Raw genomic sequence first — 27,527 nt, forward strand, 5'->3', positions numbered from 1 at the left:
GACAATAATTTGTAAGTCTGAAATGGTAAAACAATTAAAATCTTGCCTTCTGAAATTTTTGTAGAACATACACTTCTCTTCATCTTGGCCAAAAGTTGTTTCCATAAGAAAATGCAGTAGACAGCAAGGAAAAAAAAAATCCTAGGACTCTTCTAGCACAGCAGTTTGATCTACCACGTGTATAAATGCGCAATTTCAGTATAGTCATCGAAAGTATGTCTGTCTGCCCAGCAGTTAATCTGGATCCATGTCTGTCCAACTCAGCAGAAATGCAAAACATTCAGGCCATTAGTATTTAAGTTGAGGTAATCTCATTCATACAGAAAGTACATTCACAAAGGCTGCTGACAAATTCACTGATGTAAGAGCTCAGTTTTGTTTGAATTGTTCTTTTTTTTCTTATTTAACTGCTTTAACTTTATGGTACGAAACTAAAAATATATACACACGACTTATTTATGGTGGCAACCATACACAGAAATTGCAATTTTAAGTAATGCAAAAAGCATATGTCAGACAAGAATTAGAGAGTGTGAAACAGTCACAAATTAACTTAATGTTGCCCCATGGTGGTCTTTAAATAAACAAGATTATGAATCTTATGTGTACACAGTAGTATGAATATATAGTAAGTTTCAGCATGCAATTTCTCCACAAGTATTAGAGCTTCACAGCCCTTTACTACTTCAATATGATTGTATTAATGTATCATAGTCTGGAAATGACAAAGTGTGTTTATCATTTCTAAATATACATACACATATAGAAAATGCAATATTTGAATCAGTGCTGAGAATGTCATAATTAAAAAATAGCCATTTTATCCCAGTGAGTGCTGTCTTCTTAAATTGTCACAACATTTGGCTTCTTTCTTTGGGTTCTTCCTGCATATGCTCCTAAAAATTAAGTAGAAACATTAGCATTTTACAATTAGTAGTACTGGTTTTTGTAACAGGATTATCCAACAAAAATAGCTGAAAGTGTTTAGGACAATTTTTTTTTTAAGCAGTATTATATATTCAGTGGCTACTTTTAAAATGACAGTTTTCATAATGTTACACCCAAAACGCCTCACAAAAACTACCTATAGGTTTGAAAGTAATGACATTTTATAGTATTTCCTTCCTCAGTAACTATTCCATTTTCTTTTCTGCTACTCTAAAACATCTACAACTACAATTCACAAGTTTTTAAAAGATAAGTCTGTCACATCACCAAGACAGAGATTAAATGACTGATAAGTTTAACTATGCCATGTACTACTTTAAAACAAACTATCAATTAAAAAAGTATTACACAAGTCAAATATTTAGGATAACTCTTTCCTTTTCCCCAGCTGCCACATTAATAAACCAAGAGACAGTTGTAGGTTTCCATATGTCGATACACACAACCAGAATTAAAAGTGCAGTATGAATAAGGTCATCAGGCAAAGCCCTTATAAAAGGAAAGCTGCTCAAGTATAAAAATAATAATAAATAAATAAAATCTTTCCACATGGAACAAATATATACTTATATATATTTAGAAAGCCATATTATACTATGCATAGCACAAGTATCTTCCAGTAATAAGGGTTTAGCGCTGCAGGCTGCTAAAAAGTAGCACAACTCAGCATTCACTAGGTTCAGGCAGTTATCGAGAGTGTCCAGCAATGTGAGCAAACATTTACACAAAGCAGTGAAAATCACACCACATGGTGCAGAGCAGTGGAAATGGAAGACAGCCATGGAAGATAAATAATTACCAGGCAATTAAATTAATGTGATGAAGTAAGAGCCAGTCCTTTTTAGGACCTTCAGTTACTCTTTGTCAGAGTTGCAGTGGTTACTTACAGGTGTCCAAGGGCTACATTCAGCACAGTGCAAAGCAGCTTTGGAAATGCCCACAGAGACCTTACCACAGCAGGATCCCTCACACCTGAACATTGTTTCCCCCATGCAAAGAGGCATTCTCACTGGCCCAGCACTCTCCAGTGCTGTACTCTTCAGCTCACCTGTGATCTCGTAGGACGAACAACCAGGCTGACAGGCATGATGCTTTATTACTGATTTCACACTGCCTCTTAACTCTCCTCAAGTGCACTCCAAGTTATATAAAAATCTCACATACAGAATAGGACAGTACAGGGAAGTGTAAAAACCCTAGCAACCTAGACTAAGGAATTGAAGAAGCCAAATTTTATTAAAAAGAGTTACAGTCCTTCTGAATACAATTATCACCCAACCTTTTCCAGTGGCAAGAGGAGCAACTACACGAGGCCTCTCCCCTATGACATACGATTGACCGGCTACTCACACATAGCAAGCCTGAGACCTTCCTGAAGTGCTGGCCTGAATGCTAACACACTTCACAGCACACACCATCTCACATGGGCAATGTGCTCCCTGCTCACGCTGGACAGGCCTGCAGGAAAGACCATGCTTGGCCAAGTGCTGCTGCCACCCAAATACTCTATGTGCCTCATGCCCCATATTTCTTTTCCACAACACTCACCCAAGACTGGGCAGAAACAAAGGAGATGAATAGGTCTAGTTGCAGCAGCTGCCTGATCTCAACCACCTTCTTTCTAACACAATCAGATCCCATTAAATGCCCTGCCTGGCACAGCTTGGAGGCTATTGACTGAGCATCTCTGTCCTATTTAAAATAATAAAAAAAGAATCAACAAATAAGACTCCTTACAGATTTATTAGTTTGTACTTTTCTCTTTAGCACAGAACTGTGGGTTGAAGCAGTACAAAACAACAAAACCTAAATTTAGGATCACCAGTTGATTCCTAAAAGAAACGCCTTCTTGCCAGAAAAAGACAACAATCAATTGGAGTGATATTAAAGCTACAAAGCACTTTGCAGACAGAATTTAAAACAACAATCAGAAGAATGAAGGAAAAAAAAAAAGAAGAAAGTAGTTGGATGGGTATGTTATTGTTTTCTTCTGAGGGTATGTCTCATCTAATTTGAATGCATAAGTGACATTTATATATAATAGTTGTATTCTACTAAGCCTGCTTCCCTTTTGCCTCTCTAATAAGCACAATTTAATTGGGAGTCAGGGATGAATGAAGACAAGAAAATAAACAGCACTATTACGGGTTAGGAGTATAGCAGACTGACATAGTTGCAGATATGAATAAAACTCTGTATTGCCTAGACTAAACCACTGCTACAACTCTTTATTTTCTGATATGCACAACTTCTACTAAAACAAGAGAAGTATATGCATTTGTTTGGCTTTTTACATTTTCTTTTCAAATTGACTTGAGATTACATTTTCTCTGTCTATGGTCTTCCCCAGACAGAACTTGTTGCCTCACTACAGATGACTTTCAAGGATCTCTCTTGAAAAGATACTTTATTGCTTAAAAACACCCCAGATTTAAAAAAAAGAATATTAACAAAAAAACCCTATTCAACATACTGCCAAGCCTTTCACTATTCACATTTTATCCATATATAAAGAAAACCATGTTCTATTTAAATGTATTCAGCTTAAGGCTTTTTCATTATCGCAAAATTATGCAGATTATTTCTTTCATGCCAAGAGTTCCCCACCTAATAATTTCAGAATGCATTTCTATTCATTTAGTACAAGTAGTCTAACCTATTTATAAAGGACCATATGGAAGCACTGGTGTTACACCATGGGAACACGTGTGATGTCCAAACACTGAGGTTACATTGTGCAACCAGAACTAGGCAGCATACAATTGGTTAGACACATCTGCTTTAAGTTCCAAGAAGGCCACTATAGAAAGCATTAAATAGCTTTCCAGATATTCAACAAATAACAGTAAGGAAAAGCAAAGAGAAATTTAGAGATATATCCCAAAAGAGTCTTTTCATTGCCAAACATCAACTGTCACGACTAAGATAAATTCAGGTACTTAGCAAAGCAACACACACTGCCAACGCAGAAGAGTGAGAAAGAATGCCTTAACTAGATGTCTGATGCCAGACGCAAATGTAGAAAACACTGTAAATCATTACAAGCTAAGCATGAATTATGAGAGATCGGGGATGGCATCCAAATCTCAAATCAGTGCTAAACTTGATACTGACACCGCCCTTACACTACTACTCTTTTACAACCTCTGTAATACTGTAACTGGTAGAGGTCTTGATTGTTTTGTTGTCCCTGTTCTTCAGCACTCTCATTTACTAGTTAATACCAGAAGATGAAAACTTGCCTTAATGGCTACCTCTGGTTGCTAAAATTATATTGCTTACTTAGTTTTCTTCTTTATATTTCAGAGAGATTATTTACTACCTTTGCTAATTTTTCCGTAGTGTCACTGAGTGCAACTGAACAACTGCCATGCTCCACTTTAGTGGTGACAGCACTGCCAGGAGAATTGGCAACAGAAAAATAAATGAACAAACCTCGGCTGTAATCTCATCGTTTACTTTTTTATTTTGCCCTCCCTTTTTTTTTTTCCCACCTTCTTCGAACTGAAATGCTACAGATGTATATGCATAGTTTCTTACTATACGTCCTTCTACAGCCACTTCTCTTAGCTTCACAAAGTACTATGAAAAGACCAAACACTCTGGGAAAACATCACATTTAAACAGTGTACTCACTGCAGTAAAACTCACAGATACTCCCTGCGTTGCTCCAGGGCAGTAACAAATGGAGAATTTCCCTTATAGGAAAGGTTTGATACTTAATACATAAAGATAATTCAGATCACTATGGAAAACAGTTGAAATCCTACTACATTATAATTTGCCTTATTGAGCCCCAAAATTCCCAATTTTTATACTTGACTTGTGGAACTCTCCCTTGAGAACAAAGTGTAATTAAGATCTTAAACAGTTTTAAAACATATAAATCACTTTACCTTTTAATAAATTAAGGTTTGTCACTTAAGAAATTTAAGACCTGATTAAAAAAACGGAAATTGTGTAAGATGTTTCATAGTGTTTTATTCCCTTCATGGCTGAACGGGCTGAAAACTGAGAGGTTTGGCACTATTATCAAACCTTTTTAATAAAAGGTAACCAATCAGTGATCTCTGTATGCAAGTACAGGAATACTCCACGTTTAAAACTGGGTCATTAAGACTCAAACATTCTGTAAGAGACTACAGTAATATATATAATTTTAAGACTGTATGATGACTGAACGCCGACTAGTAAGTCTGAAACTGTCCTTCCTGTCCTTTCAATAGGCTTCGCGTTGAAGACAAGTTACACGTGTGTACAGAACTAAGAGTCAAATGACATTAAGATTCTAATGCAAGTCTAGTTTGACTACTATTAGCTTGTCAAACAGTTACAGTGAATATATCTGGCAAACTTCATATATATATATATATAAAAAACAAACAATGTATCTGCAACAGCAGACTTTATGACGGGGCATCTGGTGAGCAAAAGCAAATGAGCTGTGCAGTACATTCTATCTACTATGTTTACAGAATTTGAAAGTGGATGGTTAAGTTACCAGCACATGTTTGTTTAAAGAGATAGGTTAGATTTAAGACATAGCAAAGCAGGTGCACAAGAAAAGGAAAACAATATAACCCCCATTTACTTTTTCTAGATACTAGTAACTTATTTACTATAAGATCCAAGCACCAATTTTCTACACACCTGAAACAGCCTTGTTAGACACTCTGCTCTCTGGGGCCTTCTTTCTATTTTGCTCAACCCCCTTCACTGAGGTCTTAGGGGTTCTAATTAAATATAAAAGAGTTAATAAGTCACTTGCATCAAAGTTGAAAGGCTGTATCCAAAAATATAAAGACACTATCAAACTGTGTTTGGCATGAAAACGTTTTTTACAGTGTCCCACAGAGCCTCCTCTGGAGTATGTGCACAACTCCTATCGACATTATTATGGCTTAAGTAGGTACATTAAATAGGAGAACATCTCCCCATGAACAGATTTTTAAAACTCTATTCAACAAACTGATTCAATTCAGACACTGTGGCATTAGAGTCTACATTTAAAAATATACGTATTTCATTACGTGGAAGCAAAGCTTCATGGAATGAATGTTACAAATAGAAATGTTGGAACACAGTGTAAATGGAGACAATACACAAGAGGATGAGAACACTAAATATTTTCTTGCAGTATAAGGTAAAACAAACCTTCATCACTCTTTCAAAATACTATAAGAAATAATTATGTTTACATTGCACACAAGTGGCACCAGTACATGTAAATATTATTCAGAAATCACTGTGCTCTTGCACTTTGCATTTGCTTTCATCTTTAGGCTATAAACATACTGTGTGCCCTTACCCTTGTCTGCAAAGCAGTCTATGAACTGGGGCATTCTGTCCTTGATTTGGTTGAAGTACGCTGTTAAAACACAAACTTTTATTAGTGCTTTTTCCTTCTTTAAAAAGAAAAAAAAAAATCTCATAAGGAGTACTGAATTATGCATCATGTTTCACATAACAAATTTCAGAAAGGCTAAGAGGTTCTGTAATGCAGATGACACGTAGGCAAAAGTGGCAGGAATTAAAATTCCAGAATAGAATTACTACTTCTGCTATTTAAAACAAAGATACAAAAAAGCACACAGATAAACCTCCCTCAACAGTGCCTTGGGTTCCTAGTCATTGGTAAGAACATACAGGAAAAAAGGACTGAATCGCTTAAACTAGTCATTGAAGATTGAACTGTATTAGTAGACAGCACGTCTTCAAAGCTTTTGGGTAAGCATGGGATAAAAATTGTTGTAAGGGATGCCAGGTATCTGACCTTTTATACGAGAAAAAGGTGCAGATAGGCCTCATAAGAGAAGGGCTGCTGTCTTCCTAAACAGCAAGTACTGAACACTGTAATTTCTGTGATCTAAGCAAACAATCACACAATCTAGAAGCAAGAACTTTTCCTCACAACAGAAAGCCACTTCTTTTCTGATAGCTTTCTAAAGATAAGCGTGTCAAGGATTACATTGCAAAGTAAAGGGTGTCAAGAAAAGTAGTAGTGTCAAATTGAAGCTTAAGAGATACTAATAGTGTATCTCAGAGAAAAACCTTGAACCTGAGCAGAGAAATTTAAAGCCATAAATAAATTCTGAAGATAAAATTTCAGAATTGACTCCGAAGAAAATAAATATTTTCTAACTTCTAATGAGCTAATAAACCCCTTTCTCAGACCATGCTAAATCAGATTTCATTACTGTCCGTCATAATAGTGGCAGGAATTGAGCTGATTGATGGCAAACCAGCAACACAGATCAAAGAATCTATCATAAGACAGTTCTTTAAAAGCATCCTAATACAAGTAATCTTCACTCACCGGCTTTCAGGAGTTTTTTGTTTTATGATTATTTTTTTACTTGGCATTCCCATTTCTGAAGCCCTAGAGAAACAAAAGTATTGAAACATATTTAAATTATAAAATCATCATCTAGGTCTTAAACAGAAGCAGTAAGAGAAAACCTACAACAGGATCTACATCTACGTGTAATACTGCCAGAGCAGTACTACAGATTATCACCTTTTACTCCAGAGCAAGTGTAACACAACTGTTCAGTTCACTGTGTTGCAGGATAATGCCTGCTACCATTCCCCCAAAAAACTTTGCCAGATACACCCTACCAAGTACCTCTACTGCTAGGCACTTTAGAAAGATTGACAAAATAACTTGGAGCACTTTTTACAACTTACAAAATCGACCATAAACTAAGCGCACAAGGATCATTTTGCTCACCACTGAAATACAGCACAAATGCACAACTTACAACAAACATTTTTCTCCCATACAAACAAGAAGTCTCTTAAAAGTAAGAGCGAACTAATATTAGTAAATCATCACACACCTGAAGACTTTTTTTATTCATTCTTCCTATGGGAGAAATTAGTTTGCAAGGAAGCTGTTACTCCAAAAACTTCTTTTCACTCTTTCCAATGTCTCCTACCCATCCTCTCGCACCCCACCCTCCCCACCACAAAGGGAGAACTGCACATACTTCATGTACTTTTTCCTGTCCAGAGATTTCTGTGTAGCTGTTGAAAGTGTCACTCTCTCTCTTGGGCTCTTTACTTTATCCTAAAAAAGCAAAAGAACCAACAATAACACTGGTTACTGCTCTTATTGAGCTTAACCCCATCTGACCTGCCCCTACTTAAAAAAAAAAAAAAAACAACCAACCAAAAAAACCCCACAAAAACCAAAGCCAGTGTTTTCAGTAGTAAGTTCAGCTAAATTCAAGGGCTTTTTTCTTTTTTAAAATTAAAGGATCTTCCTTATATTATCAGATTAAAAATATTTGTGTGCCATAATGAATTCTTATTTAAAGTATGAACTTTTCGTTATTACTTTCACCATGTTTTTCATTCTATTTTTTATACATCTACACACTAAAAGTTTCAACATATTAATATCTTACTGCAGTGACCTCTTTTTTTCTTTGAAAAAAGTTACCTACAGAAACATAATTAAACAACAATTTAGATTAAAAAAAACTTTTTACTGGGTGAGGAAGAATCTCTTAAAAGCAAAATGATTCACTACTTAAAGTCTTAAAACAGTTTACATTCTCTTGACTATAACACACCATTTGCCTGAGCATCTTCTCTTTACGAACTTCACGATCATGACGCAGAATATTCATTCTTTCTGATGCCTCCATCGTAAAAAAGATGTCATGGATGTCATACAGAGCAGCTCGCAGCTGGAAAGAATAATCAAAATTTTAATAAAATATTCAGTCAAGTTAACATTCCCATGGTTTTGATCATCAAGCTCTTCTCGCTTTCAATCTAAACAAAACACTTGAAAAGATAATTTTGAAATCTCTTCTAATGTGTCAGCACAAAAATGGAATCTTCTCTTCACAGCCATAGTTTAAACTTTTTCCTTTAAACAAAGTCACTGTAAAGGTTTTAGGTATTTATATTACAAAAGCAGAATAGCTAGGAAAGAAGAAAAAAAAAAAGGTTTAAATTGTGTCACCTGAGCCATTACTCTTTCATGAAGGGATGCATCTTGTGCTGAAACACTTCCTCTTTTTAATGGGCCTTCAGACTGAAAATTTTTTATGAACTCCATAGTATCCTGGGGAAGACGGGAAAATAAGATTAAGCACCAAGCATAATCCTTCACAACAAAGGAATGATTACAAACTGTACTCATAGGATGTACAGCCTTTGTTTGACTTGGACCTTATGACATTAAGCAATGCAACACTCAAACATGTTCACCTGACAGACATTCCCAAATTCTTCTGAAAGCAGAAAATGCATCATTTCACCTGTCAATTGAAGATATGAGCAAAAACAAACAGGAGAAGCTGCATAACAAAAATGCTGATCTTACTTTTACAGTTTGCTTAAGATGTTTCAGTTTTTCTGTCTGCAGGAGTCTACGAGTGAGAAACCCCTTTGCCACAGCAGTGATCTTACTGAACTTCATTTGTATCTCTGGACTGAAAACCTTAAAAGAAAAGAAGCATCTTCTAAACATTCAATAAAAAAGCAAGAATTATGAATTATTTTGCAAAGAACATCAATCATGTGACATAGGTTTTCAAGTAAGAAACAAGCTGTTGATGGCTAGGCCAGAAGCACCCACCATAACATTAACTCAGCAGAAGCAATATATTATTATATGATTATTTTGCATGTATGAACAACGAGAAGAAGATCCTATACAGTTCTCTTGTGTAATCAAAGTCGATATAGGAAGGGATACTAAACTTTTCTGCAAGATTTATTACTGCACAGCTATTATAAAGTTACCAGTGTCTTACAAAAACTAGAGGGCTTTTTAAGCTATAAATAAACCTTTTTTTTTTTCCTTACCTGAGTCCACTTAGTTTTGATCCTGTTACTCGGCCTAGATACTGAGGTTTTTATAACTCCACTACCTGATGGTCCCCAGAGAAAGAATGAAGTTTCACTTGTTGAAGCAAAGGTGTTAGGTGTCGTAGTATGAGCAAAACCTGCATGCAAAGCAGAATGGACAGTTCAACACACAGACTTTGTCCATAAAGTAATGACTGTGTGTGTATACACATATATACACAAATACACAAATGCAGCACTCCATAAAAAACAACAAACGCAGATAAAATCAAGCGCATACATAAACTTTAAACCTGCTTGCAGTCAGGAAGCCTTTTTGGGCTTAAGAACAAAGACGCTCCCAGTGCTGTTAGCTATTCTTATTCAAATTGCAGATCATAACACATGTGTATTAGGAGGAAAAATGTCCGTATGCTACAGCATGAAAAAATCACTTACCTAATGTTAAAATTGCTACAGAAAATCTTATTCAGAAAGCATCTCAAGGAATATGGTTTTAAAGTGTTTAATGTTACTATCATGGATCCTAAAGATGAATAAGGAATAATCATATAGTTCAGCAATTTTACTCTCAAATGGAAGTTCCTTTGCTGTTTGCCTGTTAGAATACCCAATTTCCATCTGTGTTTGATAAGGGCATGTTAATACACTCAAGAAACAGAACTCAGCTCAGAGGTAGCAGCTTTGTTTACAAGGTCAATTACAGGCAAGAAGCAATCTGAATATTTCTGATTCATTTCTTAGCAAAATTTGCTAAACAGAAGACAAAACAAAACGTTTCGTAACATTCTGGAACAGGCAAGAGGTGTTCCATCAGCTATAGCTGTACTTTCTTGCAGTCAAGACCCCTTGGCAGAGCCCTTCTAATCCTTCTACACAAATGAGAACACCTGGCCCACTGCTGTGCAGCTACATGGAATGAGGATGAACGTTCGGTGACATGATGCAAATCCACCTTCTCATCCTTGATCAAATCAGTTTACTTTTAGCTTGTTTTCCTCAAATATACCCTATAACAATTATATACAAATGCAATACATGGAACAGTAAAAGGATGGCTGAAACTGGCTAAATGCCAGCTAGACAAAAGATGCAATACAGAATTTGTTTTACATATGCTGTCAATAGCTGAAGGCAGTAGCTGTCCACATATCCTAACCAAGAAGTGCCCTGGGACAGGAACAATGCATTTATCGATACAGTGGGGCAGCTGGTCCAGTCAAGCACTGCAGAGCAAAACATATCACAATATTTAACATATATTCTACCCTCTCAGTTTTACCAATGCTGGTAGCGTTTGTATTATGGACTGTCTCCAGCTGAGACTGCACACTTTCCAGCAAGCCACTTTCGCTTTTTTTCCTCCACTCCAACTCCATCCGACTGTTAATATTCACTTTGGAAATTTCTATTTCCGCTGTAGCAACCTTCTTTCCTTTCAACTTTCTCTCCTGCTCTTCCAGTTCCTACAAAAGAGAGAATCAACTATAAGACTATTTTTCTAACTCTGCAAAGCAATGGAATAGACATTTTAAAACCAACTGCTTCCTGCCAAACCGCAATGCAACACACGTGACCTTTGCTTAGAATTTCTCCTTTTTACCTTACCTTCTGCAATTTCTCCTGTTCTCTCTCTTGTTCAGCTATCAGAATTGACAGTTGTTGTGCATGCTGTTCTTCAAGTCTCTTCCTCATTTCCTCAAAGGCCAACACTTTAGTTTTTAAAATATCTTCTGAGAAGATACATTACAAAGAATCAAGCATTAAGTATTTTATATATGATCTTTGCCACAGACATACATGCTTTAAACAGGAGTAATTTCCACCATCAGTACAAAAGTACAACATATCTTTGATGCCAAGTTTCCATTAGGTATTGCAGAGAACCTCGATATCGAGTTTCCATTATGTATTGCAAAGAACCTCATCAGTTATTACAGTTCTTCAACATATTTGCATGTTCATATTTGTGGGATAAGCATGCGAATGGAACAGCAGTAACACCAACTGAGCCTATATTAAAATAAGAACACAAAAAATCTAGCTCTGAGAGTAGTATACCTACGCTTGCTTGGGTGAATTAAAATTATTTATGCCACTTCAGCTTGATTTGGTAGAGACACATATAGATGTAACAGTCTTGAATTGGAAGAAAATACCTATATAATGATTTGCTACCCATTTAAAAGTATTTTCTTTTAATTTACACACAGTATCTGTTCTTTTAGTAGTCTTATTTAGACCTAAGGGAATAAGACATTGTTTTCTTAGTAAAACTAAACTCAAATTTGTGCATTCAAATGGGAAATTAACATTTGTGGTGTCAAATGATACCCTTGAGAATAAATACAGAATTCACAAAACTGATAAACAAAGTTTTAGCTGATGCTTCCTCATAAATTGTTTAATTAAGTATTTGTTACAAATAGCTGTTATAAGACTTTCGACTCCAAGCAACTCCTAAGACAGCGATTATGCCATTCTGTAGCAGTTAAAAATGGCTCACGTAGTGAGTTGAATTTCAGAATTTGTCATTAATTAAAAATTAGAGAAATAATGAGGTTACTGAAAAAAAGATAGTTTACACTCAATAAAATTTTAGCCTTTTGATATATATACATATTTAGAACGAACAACAACTAATGATCATTGGGGTTTTTCCTAAAAGATTTATAAACTGAGAAGTAAGTTTAAGAAAAACCCTCAACTACAGGAAATCTTTTACCTTTTGCCATACCATCAGGGGCTGCATTCTTGGTAATGTAAACTGATCCCACAGGATATTTCTGTTCTTGCAACCACTGCTTCTCTTGTTCTTCCATTCCAACTGTTAGAACACAGGGATTGTTTTCTTTTTGGCAGTTGTCGGTGTCCAAATCAAGTCTACGTTTTACCTTTTCAAAACTATTTTCTAGAAACTGCTCGTTTGCTGGGGAAACACTTGGAGTGTCCATCTGCTGTCGCATATTCTTGCTCTGCATTAGTAGTGGGGATGGGTTTTCTACATCGTAAGATTTATTGAGTTCTACTGGAGAATTACATTTAGTATTTTCCAGCAAACTAGATGGTTTGGTTTCATTCACAGCTAGGAACTTCTGCGTTACTGTAGACTGACTGATGGCAAATGGCTCATTCAATTTTGGAGCTACAATATTAGTACTGGTCTCTACTTTATACGGCCCTCTGCTGTCCATCACTACCTGTCCTTCCACTGTAGCCGACAACGTTCCTTTGCTTTCCAAGTGCCCAAAGCAATGGCGATTTGGTTTGCCAACCCCCAACCCATCACAAGGGCCTGAAGAATTCCTGTTGACACCAGGAACTCTGCTAGGGCAAACCATAGTGAAGTCCACCATGAACTTTGGCACTGATTCAGATACATTATTCTTATCAGCAATATCTTGCATGATTAAATCCATCGCTCTACCCTTGCCTTTAGGACTTAACTCGTAAGCATTCACAGGGTTATTTATAACGATGTGTCCCATTGATAAAGGTCTTGGGCGCCTTCGGTGCATTTTAGGGCTCATGCTTGGCTCTGGACTCGGCAATTTGGCGTAAGAGCCTGTGAGGCTCCTGACAATGCTACTGTCACGATCAAACATAGAAGTCTTTTTAAATTCTTCATCCGAATCCGAATCCACCAATGGCGGTGTTCCAACTCTCATAGGTATGTCCACTTTAGAAAAACTGGATAAAGCTGACATACTTGTGTTGTTTGTATGAGTAGAGGCACCTTGGAGAAGGGTATTTGATTTATTAAGACTGGGTTTATCAAGTGTCAGAGCAGTGCAACTTCTGCCTGTAAGCTTTGCTCTTTCTTTCACAGAGTCAGTTGTTTTAACGCTATCATTTTCTTTATCTGAATGACTTTCACTCATACTCCTCTTTGAATTACTTTTTGAGCTACGCTTGCTTTGCTCTTTCTCTATGTACTCCCTAGATTTCTTCATCAGGTTCTGAAGACTCATTATGTATGGATCTTGGACTTCCTCATCCGACGGTGGCACTCCTAGTCCCTCTTGCTTTTGCAGAGCCTGTGACGCAAGCTTATTATGCACGTTGTCAGGAGACGCAGCCCTTGGACAAGATATGTCTTTTGAGAAGTGACTCTCACTTTGCTTTGAAAAAACATTTTCTTCTGCTGCTTTAACTACTTCTGTCACATTTGATGTCACCTGCCCAGTAGTATCTAACGGTGTAAGTTCTGATGTCTTTTCAAGCTCCGTGGGACCATGCCTTTCAGGAGAACATGCCAAATGGACATCTGCTAGAGCTGTGCAGTCAGTTGAAGCTTTTGAATCTGAATCAGGGCAAGTATTCTCAGCCTCCCGTGCATTCACGTCACTCATGCTAGGTCCTTTCCTGATCTGCAAATAAAAATTGAAAAAAAAAAAAAAAAATCACGTCTTTTGCATGAAATCTCCTCAGATTACCGCAAGCTTCACCTGAACTTAAAAAAGAATGCTGCCACCTTAAAACCAATAAAAATTTTCAGTTCGACTGTTACTAATTTCCTTCAACTTACTTAAAATACAGAGCTCTTTGCAATGAGAAAAAGATTATTGGAATTAAAATATAAATTTGAATAATGGTCCACTCAGAATTTTTACTGATACCAAGTATCTGAATGCAAAGATGCTCTGTTCTTCAAAAGGTAATTTGGACATATTAAAATAATTTTATGGCTTCAAATTACCTTGCAAGATTCCTCTTAAAATATGAAACATGTTTATATTAAATGACAAACATAATTGAAGAATTTCAGCATGAAATATAGATTAACCTACAGATGACTAAGAACAAATCAAAATAATTCCTAACGAAAATAGTGGAACTATAAGATAATTTTTTCATTTCTTTACTAATCCCGAGACAATGAAATACGAGTTTTCATTTGTCAAGGACTTGGAAAAACAACTTTATTTAAGTGAGAATTACATGCTACTTCTAGCCAGCATTTGTTTAAAAGGATTTGCACACTAAAATTATCCTATAGGTTATCCTATGTACTACAACTCAGTTATCAAGGGGACACCTTTGGGAAAAAAGCTAACTTATTTTTGTATTCAACATATGTTCCTGGTCTGCTCTTCAAATCCTAAGTCAGATGATTGTTGCCATGTACACTCCAGTAAACAATGCAAACTAGTAAGTTATGTTTGCCACCTTAGTAACTCAACAAATTCAATGTTAACTGTACTTGTTTAAGCAAGAGGTTAATTTAAAGATTGTATTACAACTGTTTCAAAGACAAATAATACCGCTTGATTAGATGTATTTAATAGTCTTTTCAATTTAAACCTCTACTAAATTCATCATTGAAGCAGCAAAGAAAACAAAATAGTTGCAGTAAAATTATAAAGCACAACAGAATTACTAGTTGTTGCGAAGGTTATTTTAATTCTGTAATCGTAAGGTTGAATATAGATTATTTTCTGATTAAACTATAAGCTTGCAAATAAAGCAAGCCAGTTGCTCTAACAACAGGGGTTTTGTTCATTTGTTTTTACAATCTAATTGTTTCAAACACAGTTACAAAAGCAACAGTCAGTCACCTGGTATTGTCTGTCCTTTGCATATTCCAAAACAAGCAGTGAAAAGCAAGTCCCATGCATTACAATGAATGTAGATATTATCACTAAATAATCAATTATCAGGTCACATAGCATGAAATACTAGCAAACGCTGGCTCTGGAGAGTTAACTGCTATTAATTTCATGTTTATATTGGTGAATACTTAAACCCCAGCACTTTCTCAAAATGTCTATAAGCAGAGGTTTTCTGTAAAGCTATAAGGCGGCTTTGGACAAACACTACCTGAACGTTTTCTAGAATCTCCTGAACACGATTCAATAAAGCTCTTTTCCGGGAATTCTGTCTCCAGGTCTCTAGGTCCAGTGCTTTCTGTTTATATTGCTGTATTTCCTTTTTCTTTTCAAGGCTAAGCTGCAAAACAGAGTGTAAGAAACACGGTTTATATCACTAAATGCAAATTTCAATACAGAATTACAGAAATAAATTAAAAGAAAAACAACAGAACAAAACAATAGAAGAACAGCAATCACCTAAGTTGAGGCTTTGCGCACATTTTAAATGCCAGCTTCTTTTTAACTAATTATACTTTTTTTTAATGGAAGATGCACAAAATGCCTTCTTGGCACACACGCAAATGAACATGAATGTAAAAGGTCATTTATAAAAAAATTTGCATGAACATTACATGCTACTGTACCAACTTCAAATGACACAGGACTCAGACTGCAGGACAGGTCTTTCCCAGTCCTCCACGGAGATGGGAGGTTTGGGCATCCTGTAGAGCCCTCTGTGACCTACCTTTCTACCCCTACTCAAATTATTAAGCTCTACGAAAGACTAGCTCACACTTGCCCTCTTGAACCACAGGTGAATTTCACAACAAAACAGAAATGGATGCAAGCAGCCTTCTGGATCCTTTCAACAATCAGAATCTGAAAATCTTCTGAGTTACTACTTTAGAATACGTAGTTTGGATAAAAGGCAAAACTAGATCTACAAAATTACATCTACAAGAAATGGTTTCATGAAGTTCTACAAAATTAAGTAGTCTTAAGTCAAATTATGCATTTCTTCTATGAAACCTTAAATTATCCACCCATTTGTAAATGAAAGATATTAAAATATATCATTTAGTCTCCAATGTGTATCTGTATCACGATTTTTGGAAATTGTTGTTAGAGAGTCTCTCCATTCATACTTTCCATCACTGAAACAAGGAAGTCAGCTGCATTATTGCACAAACTACCAAGTCTTCTGCGTGTCTCTGTTTGCATTAAGCATAAAATGACTTAACGTAATTGATGAGCCTGTGAAATACATTAGAGAAAGCTGCAAACAAACACAAAAATTACTTAAAAGCTTTTTAACTATCTCAGTATTTCCTATTTGCACTTTTTTTTTGATACTTTTAAACAAACTCACATGTTCAATATTTGAATGTCAATAAGATTCTACATAAAGTTAAGCCCAGCAATAACATTCATCTATTTAATGCCACAAACATTTTTACTCCCCTCGTGAAGAAAACAAATTTCAAGAAATGAAAGCAGATGTAGTCAATACGAAAAAAAGTACACCTTACCCCTTTACTTTGTAAAATTAAGGCTAGGAATGCTTAGAATACACTAAGCAGCAGGCCAGATGATACCTCAAACAGAGCTGTACCTTCAGTAGAATCATTACGTGTGGACATCAAAGCCAGTGCCAATAGCACAGTAAGCACACCAGGGAAGGAAAGAAGAAAAAAAAAAAAAAAACCAGCCTTACCAGAGGGGAAAGCACAGGAACTCCATGGAATTGAATGAAGGAGGTATTTTTGTGCTGAACATTGAAAGAGGTTTCTCTTTTTATTGCCTCTTCTTGGATTCTGGAAAGATGCTTCTTGCAGAATATCTCATAGTCCTCCATCTTCATGTTAACTAAGCTGCAAAGAATAGTAACATTACTCTTCCATGTAATTCCAAGACCATGAAGGGAAAACACCACCACAACTAATTCTGTATCCCTATATTCTGGGAAACAAATTATACATCAGAAAACTCAAGTTTCTCTTTTTCCTATCATTAACAAAAGCTGCAAAGCTGGGGGGTTTTTTTCCACATAAAAGTAAAATCTGCATATATGAGCAATAAAAGATGATCACAGGTACACTGACAAGAAAGCAAGCATTGAGATAACCAAGACTTACAAAACTACACATGCTACAGATAATCTTAACAATTTCCATCAAAGATTAAACCTTTAAGGTCTCCCACAACTATCAGATAGATCCTATCAACTGTAAAAAAACAATAAATAAAATTGCAGCCAAATTTAAAAAATTAAAAAAAGAATTAAGCTGGTATTGAAGCAAGACCAGCCTTTATATTTAGGGGGCTGAGAGGAATTTGTGTCTCACTCCCATGAGCCTCCTCCTCGATACATCCCTATATGAACAGACGCCAATACTTCCATCAAAAAAATACATTACAGCCTAGTTTCCTTAAAAGAGCCTACATATCTCGCACTGCCCATCCCTACCGGCGTAAAAATTCAGAGCCAAGCACCACCTGCCAAGGCCTGCCAACGCTTTTGTCCCCTCGCACACCCCTTCGGCTGATTTCTGCCTTCCTCCCGCCCTCTCCGGGCGCACCGAGCCCTCCCCAGGCCGCCCGGTTGGACCCCTGCCCCTGTGCCCGGGCGGCAGCCTCGCCTCGCCTCTTCCCTCGGCCGCCCTGCCCTACCCCACACCCGCCTCCGGGAGGCAGGTGGCACCGGCGGAGTCGGGCCTGGGCCCCGCGGCCCTCCCCGCCCTGCCGCAGCGCGCCTACCACGGCCGCTGTCCCGCCGCGGGGCACGGCCCGGCGCACAGCCCGCCGAAGCCCTTCGCGCTCCCGGCGAACCACTCGGTGCCCGCGCGGGGCCCGCAACCGCGCCGCGGCGCGGCCCCCTCACTCGCCGCAGCCGCGCACCCCGGGCGCCCTGCGCGGCGCCGCCCCGCCGCCTCCCGGCCGCCGCCTCCCGGCAACCGCCTCCCGGCAACCGCCCCGCCGCGGCCGCGCTTCCGCGCCGGGGGGCCCGCAGCACTACAGGCCCCAGCGCGCACTGCGGCCCCGCTCCCGCTCCTCCCTCCTCGGGGCGGGCCACGGTGGACACAGGCGGGGCGCGGTTCGCGCGACCCGAGCTGTCTTCTCTCGGGCCCAGCAGTTTAGAAAAATCCCTCTTGATTTGGTCTGGGAAAGGACGTGAGCTCGATCTACAAACCTCCTCACATAACTGAGCCCCGCCGGGCCAACCTGTCATTTCTGGGCGAGCTCGCAGGCAAAGGTAGCTCCAATTTTCAGAGGTATGAGGTGGGATTGAGGGCCATCCCGGTGGGCTGATTCACAGCGATTTCCACCCATAGGTCTCCAAGACGAGTCCCCCTATTAGCACGGGTGGAGTCTTTTCTGCTTTATCACATTGAATATCATACGGCTGTGCAGTCCTTGTATAGTCAGGACCGCGAATGTGCCACCAGAAGGTATCAGTTTCACTGAACACGCTGTGATGAGAAAGACAAACACGAGAACTTGTTAATACGCTCTTTGTGGACAGCATCACGGTGTCACTGCAGACATCCTATCCCTCCCGCCCGGGCGGCAGCCAGCCAGAGGAGCAGGTAATACTCACCCATGAGGCAGGTCAGGCGGAAAATACATGCTTGTTTGCCAGCACTTGGTCCAGGGAAAATTAATTTAAATTTATGGAAACATCTAATTCCCAGTGAGCACTGAGAGATGTTAAAGCTGTCGTTCTTGTTTCAAAAAACAACTCCTTCATCTGTTACCTCTTCAACATGTTAAATATTGAGGGTTTTTTAAATCTTCATCTTTAATCTTAACAAATGCTGTTATGAAAAGATTTTTAAATATGTAAGACATTTAATTAGACATTCCATTATTTGTTATGTGTCTGCATATATGTGTCTGATTTTTCTTCAGATACACCTGGCAGGAGTATAAAACCGTAGACAGGAAAGAATATCTGAGAGGCTCAGAACCAGCTAGGACGAGATGTGACAAATATTTATCTCAGCTATTAAAAGAAAAAATAAATCCAGTTTTGAAGATTGCCTGGTGCCTGTGCCCCCTCTAATTGGCAAGAGCTCCTCACTGCAAAGTCGGTTTCTTCCCATCCTTTCCATACACAACACAAAAAAAGGTCAAAATCCTCATATATGTTAATACAAACTGTTTCCTCTGCTTCGCTACTCTTTTTCTAAACTAAACAAGCCCAGCTTGTTCGACCTTCACCGATTTCCCTGTCTTGCCGCTCTTTCCTCCGGATTCTTTCCAGGCGTTTGCACTTCTCGTCACCCACAGTGACAAAAGCGAACCTCCCTCTCCAGCAGAAGCCTCTCCCCAGGCGGGAGGCAACTGCCGTCCCCTGCACGGCTCGCGGGATCTCAGCCCTCCTCACAGGGTCAGGTCTCGGGTTCAGGTTGTGAGCAGGCATGGGTGGATAGCTAGCAATATAACATATACAATATGTAGCATTGTATCTAGAAATACAACAATTAATTGGAAAATAACTAATACTAATACCATATTTTGAATTAGTTAGCTGGCGTAGCTGGGAAAAAACCCCGACACTCTCCAGACACACAGGTCTTTAGCGACTCTCTGGGCAGCGGTACCTTTCCTTAAATTAACACTATTTATTTTTATCTGCGCCGTTTTTCATCTGGAATAATCCACATTTTCCTGCAGTGCTCCTCCGACCGTTACCTGAGGGGGTCTCTCAGCCGCGGCAGCGGCCGGCCCCGACTCCGCGCCGCCTCCACCCGCCCCTCAGCGCCTGCCGGCGGGCGGTGCCGAGCGGGGATTGGCTGGCGGCGACAGCTGCCACGCGCTGGTTAGCTGAAGGCGGGTGAGCGGCGGGCGCCGATTGGTTGCCGGTAGCTGAGTGCTGGTTGGCTGGCGCTAGGCGTGGCGGCGTTGCCGTCGCCCTTGCCCTGAGGAGAGGCGGCGGCCGTAGCAGTGTCCGAGGGTCCGGTCCGGTCCGGTCCGGTCCGGTCCGGTCCGGTCCGGTCCCGTCCCGTCCCGTCCCGTCCGGTCCGGTGCGGCGCGGCCCGGCCCGGTGGGCGCCGCTGCCGTCATGCTGTGCTACGGGGAGGGCCTGCTGAGCTCCCTCACGGCGCTGCTGGTGGCGGTGCTGGCGTTGAGCCGCAGCCCGGCGCTGGCCTGCCTGCTGACGGCCGGCCTCTACCTGGCGCTGCACCTCTTCAGCCTGGAGCCCGCCGCGCCTCAGAGCGCCCAGCGCGTCCTGCGGCCCCGCGGCGCCGCCGCCCGCATCGCCCACCGCGGCGGCGCGCACGACGCGCCCGAGAACACGCTGGCGGCCATCCGACAGGTCAGCACGGCGGAGCCTCGCTGTAGCGTGCCCGCCGCCGCTCCCCGAGCCCCTCCTCCCCCGGCCCGGCCCGGCGAGGCGGCCGTGCCGCGGGGGGCGCTGGAAGCGCGTTTAACATGCCCGGCCGATAAGGGACGTGCAGGGCCTGGGACGAGGTTAGAAGTGTGAGGCAAAGCTGCCGAATGCTCTGTAGAGAAAGAGCGAGCCTCGGGGAGCCCGGCCCCCCATCGGTCTGGTGGGTGAGAGACTGAAATCGGCGGGCAGTAGTACAAGCCTTGGGTTATGTTTGATAATCTGCCTTTTCAGCAAGCACCAAGCCCTCATCACCCCGAATAAGTCCAGCTTCTTCCGACTTGCTGCAGCAAGCTGTATGGCTTGTCAGTCCTTCATCCCCAGGCGGATTCAGAACAGTTTGATCAGATCTGAGTCTTGTGGGAACTTTGTTATATTCTTGGTGCTGATGGGTATTTTAGCAGTGTAGCAACAATGAAATACTGTATTTTGCTGACGTTGCAACAGACTATAGAGAGCGCACAGCAACTTAGTAACAGGATGTTTGCTTTTTAAGCCTTGAAGATCTGTAATGAGAATCCAGTTATAGAAAAATCTGATATTGTGAGAACTTCACTGTGTACAGCCCTGCCATGAAACTTACTGCTGCCTCATCTGCGAGGCATCGTGGTGCAGCCAGGGTTCAAAATCTGTTTCTGAGAATCATCTGAAATCGTGATTAGTAGTCTCTCAAATGTAGTGTATCTGTGATGATGAGAAGTTGCTGCTCTGATGGTTTCTTACCTTTGGGTGAGGTAGGGCTCTTCTGATAAATTCTGAAGCTGCACAATAGAGATCCTTACTTGGCAGAAACCTCTAGTGCATACCTGGTGTTTGTCTTTCTAGTGCATTGGCCATTTTCCCAGGAGAGCATTTGGCCTTCAGAACAATTCATCTTGTATGCAGTTCACTCAGGTGCTTTTCTGAGGAGTTCCTGGGAAAGAGCCAGGGCAGGAGCAGGACGTATGAAATGTTCTAAGGCAGCCCAGCTGCTTATTGCTCTCTGATATGGGGATTCCTCTGATAGGAACAGTGATTTGCCTACATACATCTACTATTCAGTAAAAGGATGGTAAGTGGTGCTTCTGGGAAGTTTTGTATCTACTGCATGTGGTGGATCAACCGTACTGCACATGAATGGTGAATCTGACTCTTAAAGGAAATATTGCACCTGTGTTCCGTAAAGCTTTTTCTTGTGCGAGCAAAGACTTTATGCTCTGATGGCCTGCTCTAATTCTGGCTTCTAAGTGTTAATCTATAAATTATCTAAACCATAGGCATTTGTTTCCCTTTTCTTTTAGAAAGTAACATAACTTGAGGACTCAGGAGTTATTGAACCAGAAGGAGAGAGCAGGATTCTTTTCTGCATTTTTATCCTGAAACAGTCCCAATCCCAAGACCGAGACATTATCACTATGGTTTTATCTGTAAAATAGATTATACGCTTTCAGTTGCTCTATGAATGGTTCTTACGATAACTTGGATAAAACCTACTTTGTTCTGCAGATCAAGCTTACTGAAAAGAACACTAATAGTTTATGATTTTTTACCAGAATACAAACTAATTATAGCTGTACCTATATTAAATCTATAAAGCTGTCTCTTCTGTTGTGTATGTGACTTTTTTTTTTTTTTTTTAAGGCAGCTGAGAATGGAGCAACAGGTGTTGAGCTGGATCTTGAATTTACTGCAGACGGTGTTCCCATTCTAATGCATGATGAAACAGTAGAAAGGACAACTGATGGGTCTGGAAGATTGTGTGACTTGACTTTTGATGAAGTTAGGAGGCTTAATCCATCTGTAAAACATAGGCTATGGTAAATGAACTATTGCTATTCTGAAACTACTGTTTCAACAGTGAAAAAAACATTCTTGATAAACAAAATTAATAATTTGATCTGTCACTGATGAAAACTTTTGTAAATTTAAAACTTAGTCCCATATGTTACTTCTCATTGGATTTTAGAAGTGTATGAGACCGTATCTCCTTACCCATCCTTGCAATAGGAACAGTGAAGCAGAGTCAAGATGACTGGCTTTCAAGGACAAAATCCATAGGCGTCTAATGTGAAACAGGTTAATCTCTACATAAGCTTCCCCTAAATTGACAGCAGGACACTAAAGATACTGGGAGTTTCACTATACGTCAAAATTGGCTTGAGTAATTACTTCTAAAACTCATTTTATTCATGTATATTTCTTGACTGATTGCACCTTGGGGATTCCAAACATCAGGATTATACTGTTGAAAAGGAGCTATACAGATTTCCTGGGTAGTCTCAGGTAGGAGCTGTGACCCCAGTGGCTGATTAGGTCCTTTCCAGTGGTATCCAATTTTGATGACAATGCAACTTCTACGGTATCATAAGTGAATCCATTTTAGAGGAAGAACTTTTAGTGTGTGCTCCTGAGACACCGCATTAGGGATTTCCAGACTCTTGTAAATGTACCACCTGTGAGCCTGTGGTACAAGTAGCGTCTTCCCCATCTGTTACTGGAAAGGTGATCACCTCAACCACACAGCGAGAACTTCCACATAGGCAGTTACCGCTGGTCAGCTCTTGTTCACTGTCGCCTTATCAGGAACAATTTATTGGTGTGTGAAGCTGCTTCTGCATCCTCAGCTTGTCTTGCTTATTCTGCCAGGATCTGCATTTCTGGCTCAGGGTTAGGGAGCGCAGTCAAAGCAGGATGAAGTGGGTGGATAGGTGGTCAGCAGTTGGGACTGGATGCATGTTTGTGGTAGTTGAGGAAGGAGGTGAAGAACTGAGGTTAGTGTTTCGGTGTGGGACACGGGGTCAGTGAGCATTGGATTAGACCTTGAATTTGGAAGTATATAATTGTCTGGTGGGATTCTGGGGGAAAAGGAGATGTGCACATATCCCTCTACATGTGCAGCCTTTTACTGGGTGAGAGAGCCACCGCTGCCATTGCTAGTGGTGCTTGATCCCACCTCTAATACTAGTGTACCAGCAAACTATGTTTAGGAATGCCTAGGAAACAGCTCTGTGTAGTTGGGGATGCGTGTGCCCGTGTGTGTGCATGCGTGTATCTTGACTGCATTCCAGTGAGGAGTTCTCTGTTTCTACAGGAGCAAATTCCAAGGTGAAAAGGTACCAACTCTGAGAGAAGCTGTTGTGGAGTCTATGCATCACAATCTTATAATCTACTTCGATGTCAAAGGCCATGCAAATCAGGTACCGCTTACTGTACTGAGACACCTTCCTTCACCCTTTCTTTGGGTTTCTAACCGGCTTTTTTTGTTGGTCTCGAACTGATGTGTGGTACAGTCCCCTCTCTAATATGAGTGAGATTGAGTCTGCTATTTGTGTCATCCAAAGTCGGGCTGTCAAAGCAAAGACAACATGTTCCCTTGTCCTATTCCATTGTCCTGGGAAGCTGCAACTTAAAATTAGCATGAGAATTGTGTGAGTGTTGAGTTCAGCTCACAGCACCATCATGAAACAAAGCAAAGTGAATTCCCTGCCTGTGCTGAGGGGAGCTAGTGTCTCATCTCCAGCCTCAAACTAAGGATCCTGCTTGTCTAAATTTGCATTACTGAAGGGAGATACAGGTGATCAATCATTAACATTTTATGCAAATTAGGATAATTTTTTCTTTAGCATAGCAAAATGTAGAAACAAATTAATTTTTCCGCTTGAACTAAACCCTAGGTAGTACTTCAGAATTTTATCCACAATATATTTAAGGGTATTTCAAGCACTGAGAATGCTACTCATTGCTGTAAACAGAATCATGAAAAGGACTTTTGTTGCAAAAAACCCCCAAAATGTCATTTCTGTGTTAATGGTATAAACAGGATGCTGTTTTTCTTCTCCCCCCTTTCCATTTCAATCTTGTTACGCAAAACAGGAAAGTATTTTTGAAGGGCTTTATTCTAAAATAACTTTGCAGTATAAAGTAAATATGAGCATATGTGTAAAGATAACATCTGTGTGTATCTCTAATTGGCAGGCAGTTGACGCCCTAAAACAACTCTACCTGGAATTTCCGCGTTTGTATAACGACAGCGTAGTCTGTTCTTTCATGCCAGACGTTGTTTATAAGGTGATGTTTCCTAAAAGTTTATTCTGGATTTTTTTGGTTCTGCCTGGGAATTTAAATAAGATATACAACTCCCAGTTCCAGATTACTTTTGGGTTGTTAAAATTGCCAAGGCCTTTAAAAAAAAAAAAAAGCATAAATCATAAGTCTCCTGCATAATCTTATTAGATCATTCTGCGCTCATTAGACGCACATATGAATCTACAGCAATTCCCTCCATTCTGAAACCTATGTAGAAAAAAGTGCGTCGCTCTTACAGTTGGCATATGGCCAGGTATCTGTGTGCAAGGTCCCTGTTAAATAAGCCTCATATTTTGGTGTAAATGTAAACTATTCTTAAAACTGTTTCCTAATTCTCATTGTCAAGTCCATTTACTATGTATTTTATTCCATTGCCTGACTGTTATGCAATTTTTTTAACGTAAGAACAGTTGCTTATTCAGTATGTTTTAAAGAAAAAACAGTAAAATCTCATAAACAGCTTCCTAAAAGAGTTACAAAAGGGTCTGGGCGGGAGGGGGAGAAGGATTCCGGTAGAGCTGCAAATGCAAGCTAGCGCTTCGTATCTAACCTCTCCCAATTTATATTGCTTTTGTATGAATTACAGTCTTTTCTCCTTGATCTTCCAGATGAGACAAGCTGACACAAATGTTGTAACAGCACTAACGCACAGGCCTTGGCATCTGAGCCATTTTGGAGATGGGACACCCCGTTTCAATTCCTCCTGGAAACTTTATTTGTATATGATGATGGATGTCATTCTAGATTGGAGCATACACAGTTTCTTGTGGCGATTGTGTGGGGTTTCAGCTTTCCTCATACAGAAAAATTTTGTTTCTCAGTAAGTGTTAAAGCTTGCTAATGTATCGGGAGGCAATATCATTCTATTAGTATATGAGGGTGGAGTTAACATAGTATATGTTAATCAATACGTTCCATTTAGTGTTGTGTAAGGTTGTTTAGATAGTTTCTTTACCGCATGCTATTTTATTATTTTAAGCCTCTCTTTTCAATCTGTATTTTTATGTTGGATCCTAAGTTTAATCTCAAAGGGGAAGAAAACTGTTGCTTTTGCCTGTTTACAGTAATAAAACACCAAAAGATGATGCGCTGTTGTTCTTGATGCGATACTGATGTAAGCCTAAAACTCAGTTGTAGCCTCAGAACTGTCTGCCTTAAATATGGTAGTCAGCCTTCCTCTTACGGTGTCTTTGTTCCTTGCAGAGAGTATGTGAGGCACTGGTCTTCAAAAGGAATTCAAGTGGTTGCCTGGACCGTGAACACATTTGCAGAAAAAAGCTACTACGAAAGCGTCCTTGAATCCAGCTACATCACCGACAGCTTGGTGGAAGACTGTGATCCTCATTACTAGACCTGTGCTTTGTAGACACTCACCGACCTAAATAAACCGTCTTACTCGGGCAAGTCTGAATTCACCATCGAGAGGGTATCCACTGGTGCAGACAGGACCGCTAACGATAGTGCTGGGAAAAGGAAGAGCAGTAGTTCGCTTCTGCTGTACGGTCGGATGCAGAAAAAGCCTCTGTTGCAACACTGGACGAAGCTGAGGTACGGCCATTTGTAGGCTGAGGCGATCGCACTGTACTGTAAAAGGATCGGTTTTGACAAGCTAACTGGGCAATACGCTGTATGTGCAGGCTGCTTTATAATTCTCTGCTTTGTTTAAATCTTGGTTATGAAGTCATATCTGCAATTTTTGGTGGCAAAATTTAAAATCGTACCTTGATTTTAGTAGTTTAAACAGTCTGTTCTACGACTGTATAATAATTTGATGTTGATTTAAGGCATCTTAAAAACATCTACATTACCATTCCCAAAACAGAACCTGAAAATAACGGTGCCGAGATAGAGGGTGAGTATGTTTCCCTCCTACTGCATGGAAAGACGGCTGTGCTGCACCTTGACCAGGCAAAGAAAGCCGACTTCCCATGTTCAGTGTGAAGACTATGAGAATTAATGAATAAAACTTGAGCATCTTCTTCTCTTCCAGACTTTTTAAAAGAACCAAGGGAGGATAGAAGATTATGTCTTCTAATGACACAGCACACGAATGTATTTATTTTTAAAAGAAAGCTATATATTGAGTGCTGGTGGTGGTAGAACAAGTAGAGCTGAAACGTCTTTTTACTTTGCTTATTGTTTGCATGACTGAAGGGCACTCACAAGGATACGTGGGAAACTGTAATCCAGATTTAACTTGAAATGAAAAGAGTCTGCGGTTACAATAAACAAGTATCTGATAGCTCGTGGGTACAGTTATTCTTTATCAGCTGTGCAGCAGTAGATGGATGTAAAATGTCAAAATTAGTGCAGGTTGCTTGCTCTTTTTTCTAACCAGTAAAACCCCCAGGTGTTCTCATCACAGCTACCATCAATGTGCCATGAACAATTCTGGCTCTGCTCTGGAAGGAGCTGGTTGTTAGAGAAGGCTGTCAGTGACTAGCAAGAGCAGAAAACTCCTGTGGAGCCAGCCCTAACATAAATTAGACCACCTTTTCTTAATGGGCAACACATGGAATTGCTGAGTTTAATAATTCCGTTTCAGAAGAATGTGATACCAATTTCAACAGAGATGAGGAATTTGAACACTTAACTGATGGATTGGTTACCTGCTGCAGGTTATTCAGGCATAATCTCCCAAGATACCTTAGTCAAACGTACACATTGCTATATGTGCAGTCTGAACTTCAGTGTTGTTGAATTCA

The 27,527-nt window shown here is 39.9% G+C and overlaps 2 protein-coding genes across 6 annotated transcripts; one reads left to right on the plus strand and one right to left on the minus strand.

The window, feature by feature from the left end:
* Nucleotides 1-18,658, minus strand: CCP110 (centriolar coiled-coil protein 110). Of its 3 annotated transcripts, none has more exons than XM_076350560.1 (15): nt 18,556-18,658; nt 17,080-17,236; nt 15,595-15,723; nt 12,500-14,144; nt 11,383-11,507; nt 11,057-11,240; nt 9,772-9,911; nt 9,287-9,403; nt 8,924-9,025; nt 8,526-8,642; nt 7,938-8,017; nt 7,265-7,327; nt 6,257-6,316; nt 5,599-5,681; nt 1-896 (listed from the first exon to the last, which is right to left on the minus strand). In XM_076350560.1, the coding sequence occupies exons 2-15, from the start codon at nt 17,224-17,226 to the stop codon at nt 844-846; spliced, it is 3,045 nt and encodes a 1,014-aa protein (XP_076206675.1). In that variant the 5' UTR covers nt 17,227-17,236; nt 18,556-18,658; the 3' UTR covers nt 1-843. The 3 variants fall into 3 exon arrangements, with proteins under 3 accessions (XP_076206675.1, XP_076206677.1, XP_076206676.1); XM_076350562.1 differs by lacking the exon at nt 18,556-18,658 and adding an exon at nt 18,123-18,212; XM_076350561.1 differs by lacking the exons at nt 5,599-5,681; nt 18,556-18,658 and adding an exon at nt 18,123-18,179.
* Nucleotides 18,573-27,064, plus strand: GDE1 (glycerophosphodiester phosphodiesterase 1). Of its 3 annotated transcripts, none has more exons than XM_076350569.1 (6): nt 18,573-18,618; nt 22,378-22,553; nt 23,828-23,933; nt 24,712-24,804; nt 25,431-25,642; nt 26,026-27,064. In XM_076350569.1, the coding sequence occupies exons 2-6, from the start codon at nt 22,447-22,449 to the stop codon at nt 26,171-26,173; spliced, it is 666 nt and encodes a 221-aa protein (XP_076206684.1). In that variant the 5' UTR covers nt 18,573-18,618; nt 22,378-22,446; the 3' UTR covers nt 26,174-27,064. The 3 variants fall into 3 exon arrangements, with proteins under 3 accessions (XP_076206684.1, XP_076206682.1, XP_076206685.1); XM_076350567.1 differs by lacking the exon at nt 18,573-18,618 and adding an exon at nt 20,361-20,685; XM_076350570.1 differs by lacking the exon at nt 18,573-18,618 and adding an exon at nt 20,637-20,685 and having other exon boundaries at nt 22,382-22,553.
* The last annotated feature ends 463 nt before the right edge of the window (nt 27,065-27,527 follow it).

The sequence above is a fragment of the Aptenodytes patagonicus genome, chromosome 13 (genome assembly GCF_965638725.1).
Source record: "Aptenodytes patagonicus chromosome 13, bAptPat1.pri.cur, whole genome shotgun sequence".
Taxonomy (NCBI): Eukaryota; Metazoa; Chordata; class Aves; order Sphenisciformes; family Spheniscidae; genus Aptenodytes; species Aptenodytes patagonicus.